This window comes from Echinococcus granulosus (genome assembly GCF_000524195.1).
Source record: "Echinococcus granulosus chromosome Unknown EG_S00083, whole genome shotgun sequence".
Taxonomy (NCBI): Eukaryota; Metazoa; Platyhelminthes; class Cestoda; order Cyclophyllidea; family Taeniidae; genus Echinococcus; species Echinococcus granulosus.
Window position 1 is genome coordinate 238,819 of NW_020170463.1, and position 4,911 is coordinate 243,729.

Sequence of the window (4,911 nt, forward strand, 5' to 3'; positions counted from 1 at the left end):
CATGCGGCAGTGATTAATTATTTTAAAGTGGATAAATTGTAAAACTTTATTTGATTGATTAACTCTCGGTATCGATAACGGGCCACCTAGGGCTTCCGCCATTGTTCATCCGTTGGGCCGTCTGGCCTCCAAGCCATACCAGTAGTCCTCGGGTCCATTTGCACATTAAAAGTGCATATTCTGCCAAGTAATACGCCTTCTTTCGTCTCGACGCGCTACTTTGGTGGCAGCGGATGCCAATCCGACCTTAAAGGACATCTATCCTGATTTCTGCTGCTGGGTGATAAACCTTTGCGTGACGGATGCAACATATGGTGGTGCAGGTAGGATGATCCGTGGCGACTCATACCAGAGTGGTTAACAACTACCCCATTCTCGTGATCTGTGGGAAAGCTATTAACAACTGAAGCGATACTAGCCGTAGATGTAAACAACTTGGAAATGTTCCTGTGACTAGCAAGGGCCATACGTAATGTCCAGCAGTCTTTCCCCTTCTCCAAACAGGACTAAACTCCAGACTCATTGCGGTCACCGAGAGAGATCAGTAGCGCTGCGGTCAAGTATCTTAGTAACACGCAAATGTGCTGAATGGCGCGGTTGTTTCGTGAGTGCATTTCTTACAAAACCGACTGCGTTGTGATGGCTAACATCGGAGGTGGACCAAGGGGTTCGCCAGGGTTGACACTCAAAATAAGCCAGGGGCTATGCTATGCTTTAATCGCTTGTTTAACTCTCGGTTTTGGTGACGGGTTACTTATAAGCTCTGCCATCGTCCCCTCAGTCAAGCTAGTAGCCCTCAAGCCCTGTTTTTAGTCGAAGATACACATTCTGCCGGAGTACTATGTCTTCTTTTGTCATTAGGAAAGTGCCGAAATGTCACAAAATCGATTTGTTGACACAACATGGCGTGATAACTTGTCACACAGGCATACAAAGTACACACGACACACACTGTGACACTGAATGTGTCAAGCATGCATGGGCCTAACTCAAGTGTCCAGAGGCTTAACCCATATACGGATACTAGACACTTCTGCTCCTTTTCTAAGCCTCCTTCTCCAATTACAACTCTTTCTTTTCAACCACTTTTTGAACAATGGAAAAACTCTCAAGCCCCTTAGAGCGCTGTCACTAACAAGGCTGACTAAAAAGGTAAACTTTATCAGTGGCAAGCCGCTAGCAAAGGGTGAAATTTCTCTCGGCTTTTTTGAGAAAAGATATATGTATATATTCACCCATAGAAAATACCAAGTGGGATGTGGGAATTCATTAAACGCAGGCCAACTTTCGTGTGGGTCTCCAATGCATTACGGGGATGGAAGGCAAAAAAAAACAAACAGCACTAGTGAGAAGAGGATTGCCATTCCGAAATCCAGTTCACTCCCAACGCCTCAGCAGAACTATCACACAGTAAGTGATGTGCTTTGCAGTAGCTTCAAAGCAAATTTGAGCGCAAAAAAGTTGCTCTTTCTGGTGCTCCTACAAACGACATTGTTAGCAAAATGGGTATACATTGGGAGCTTCTTTGTCCTCCCACTTTCCTTTTTTTACATCTTTAAGAGTTGTAAGTTGGGTAAGAAAAAGTGGCATACACAAAAAGAAAATTTTTACACAGTCGTCGGTATCTCGTTTACGATCACTTTTTTTATGTAAAAGGAATAAGGGCAATAAAATTTGGGACCACATACTTCCCGCGTTTGCCATCAAAGGCCACAGAGGATCCTAGACTAGTCTAGCTCACAAAACTTAATCCTACGTTTTACCCATTCCCCTCCATTTAACCTTAATGGGGCCCTGTTTGGTCCATCTATGAGTGCAGTGCGTGTTTGAAATGGCAGTTTGACTTCAAAATAAGTAGATCAACCGCCCCACTTAAGCACAAATTCATAAGTCCTGTCAGTACGTCAATAAAGGCTGCTAAGTCAAGTCCATCTCTATGGTGTTAAGGGGCTACTGATCATCACAACCTACCAAAGCCAGAAATCAGTAAGATTTGGAGAAATACACAAAAAATACTTTTATCTGCCCAAGTCCGACATTTTGCTATGACATAGGCGGAATACATCTCTTTGACATTTTATAAAAAGGCAAATTTACAAGTAGAGGAGATTGCATATTTGCCTGCCTCGAGATGTTGTGGGAAACAAAAAAGCCACTTCATGTTATGACGCTTAACAGAAGAGGACTTTACAAACAGGGTTAATAAACAAAAATCATTGTCTTTAAAGGACTCAGAGACAAGGCGCTCAAATTCTCTTCTATTCTATTCTAGTCTCGAAGAAGCAAAAAATAGCGACTTACAAAGTGGAATCAAGAGGATAACATAATGGATTTCAATTATTCATGGATACTGCCCTTTGCGGAACGACCTGATCCTGAATTCAGTTCGTGTTCAACCGGGAACAGTTGGAGGAAATTCCTCTCCATTCGCCTCCCATTATTACTAACTACAAAATAATCACTAAAATTATCCAGATTTTTTCATTCAAAGCATTAGTAACCATTAAAAAAACGTACAAGAAGTGCTTCACCCGCTAAATTGATCTTTAGCACAACTAGAAGCCCTTGTTCAACGACATACAGCGTGTAAAATTTCACCTCCAGCTAAAGAGCTTACTGCATTTTGTTTCGGAAAAGTGGCAACCTAAGTCCAGCTACCACCGTTTCTATCACTGTCCTTTGATTTCTCAATCATCCGTTCCTATCTCACCAGAAATGATCTAATGGCGACAGAAAGTTGTTATCACTTGGTGAATTAGCATCAGAGAAGTACGACGGATGAGGATGTGGATAAGGACGAAACAATATTTTTTCCCTTCCCCTTCTTAAAGTACAATTCGCCTCGAGAATAAGTTTTGCAGAGGAGGAAATAAAGTTCTATGTTGTTGTTTTTTTGTAGGGATAAAAAAAGTGGACTTGCTTCCTACAAATTGTATAATCACGGCTATTTTGTGGGGTGGTGAGGGGATAGCATGGATGGATTCAACTATGTGCTCATTAGTTTAGCAAACTTTGAAACATAAAAGTAAAAAGTCTTTCCTCAAAACCGGTCAAATAATCAATTGTTTGGAAACCGATCCTGTCCAAGTTACGATCGAAAAGTCAATCTGCATTTCTAAGTGTCGATTACGACACTGTCAGAAGGAGTCCTTTTAGTCATATACCCAAGCTGGTAAAGAAGACAGGTGTGTGTCACACCTACCAAGTTCAATCAACACACTACGATATGGGAACTCAAAACAAGAGGCAGTGAGGAGCACAAAAGGGACTTGCGTCTCCGCAGAGTGATAAACAATCTCACCTGTTTTGCAAGGCTCTAGAACTTGTACCGGAAACTGCATAGGATTTTTTGTCACCTGATAAAAAGATACATTTTCCTTCTTCAAGTTCTGACCGCCTTATTAACCTAAGTACCTGGCTGTGTTCAAGTTTTACCCTTTTGTATAAAGTAGCGTTCAATAGACCATGACTTCTACCCTCGAGGAGTTCAATGATGCGTTGTGAAAAGTGGTGCAGATTTCCGCCCAGATACATCCCCGTTCAGCTAGTATTAAATATATATCCTGTGAAGTAAATCATCTGGAACGAAAGGCACATTTTGAAGGAAAAAATGTGGACTACGAATTGTGTCTGAAACTAAATACTATTAACGGCTGGAGTACATGAAAAATTCTTCGCATCCTCCAGTTTGTGCAACATTGGATGCACAAAAAAGCGTCGCCATAAGTGGTTTGCTTGATTGGGTTTTTTTTAGCACAGATGGCGAAGAGCTCAACTTGAGGGGCAGGCTCGCTTTTGCCTCCTTGACGTATTGCCCTTTCACACCGGGGGGAGGGGGAAGGTGCGCGTGACAACTGCCAAATACGATCATGCCTATCCGAAACGGCCTAATTGACTAACTGCTTATTGCCGCAAATATATTGTCATCTCTCTCTCCCTCTCTTGCATCTGTATGGCGTTCAGTAGAATAGTGAACGCTATCAATATGGTTGTTTTCAGTCAACTTTTTACATCATAACTTCATGAATTTTATGCCAAGGACAGGAGTTTCTTCCTCGGTTTTAGCTTATTTTGAAATGAAGGATTGTAAAAATAATAATTTTACAGCATAACGGAGGGAATTAGTGATTGTGATCGCACCGTGCTGCCCCATTCACAACAGTTCCTTCAACAGTCATTAGCTTTTATTATCAGCCTTGGAGGCAGCAATCCAGATTAGAGAGAATCCTGAATTCTAAGTTTCAGTAAAGTGCTTAAAGTTGACAGCTGCGGATTGTCGAATCAGGGGGTTGTTGAAGCCATGATCGTCTACATAACGCGACTTGTTGCATTGGCGTTTGGAAATGAACAGATGCCAGACTATTAACTATGGCAGTGGCTGCATATTTCTATGAGGATAAGAGAGGTGTGTTAATAGAAACTTTACGTTCGCGTTCAAGAATGTAATGCTTTAATTTTGTGTTTCAACTATCGCTTTTGGCCGGCCTGGTCCTTAGGCCATGCCGGTATTTCCAAGCCCTTCTGTGCGTCAACAGCACATCCTGCCTAAGTATGATGTCTTCTTTCGCCTTTAGGGAAGACTAGAGACCCTACAGAGGAAACTGACTAAAACAATTATGCTTTGATAGGGGGAAGGAATGCCAAACATTAGCCCCATAAGTTTACCTTATGTATTTTACAAATACCTGTGCTTTTGGGGATGCTTCCTCTAGTTCCCAGTTAGTGGGTGGTTTTGAAAGCATCAACTAAATTTTAATGGCTGATACAGAAGGAGGACCTAAAGGCGCAAAGAAGAAGAGGGCGGGGGAAAAGAGCTGCATGCCAATAATATTTACTAATTATGCATTTTTGATGAATTCAAAATCAGGCTCTAAACATAATCTTTTAACAACTCCCTGCCCTTCTATAGGT

The 4,911-nt window shown here is 41.8% G+C and overlaps 1 protein-coding gene across 1 annotated transcript in view; it reads right to left on the reverse strand. All coding sequences in view use genetic code 11, as the record gives it.

Moving 5' to 3' along the window:
- EGR_07656 (Short transient receptor potential channel) overlaps window positions 1–3,534 on the reverse strand; it is a gene marked incomplete at both ends in the record, with an annotated part of 15,983 nt that extends 12,449 nt beyond the window's left edge. Inside the window, 2 exons of the mRNA XM_024496905.1 lie at window positions 3,203–3,356; window positions 3,415–3,534. Coding sequence (XP_024348687.1) covers window positions 3,203–3,356; window positions 3,415–3,534 — 274 coding nt within the window. The remainder of the gene's footprint in view (window positions 1–3,202; window positions 3,357–3,414) is intronic.
- Window positions 3,535–4,911: the final 1,377 nt, after the last annotated feature.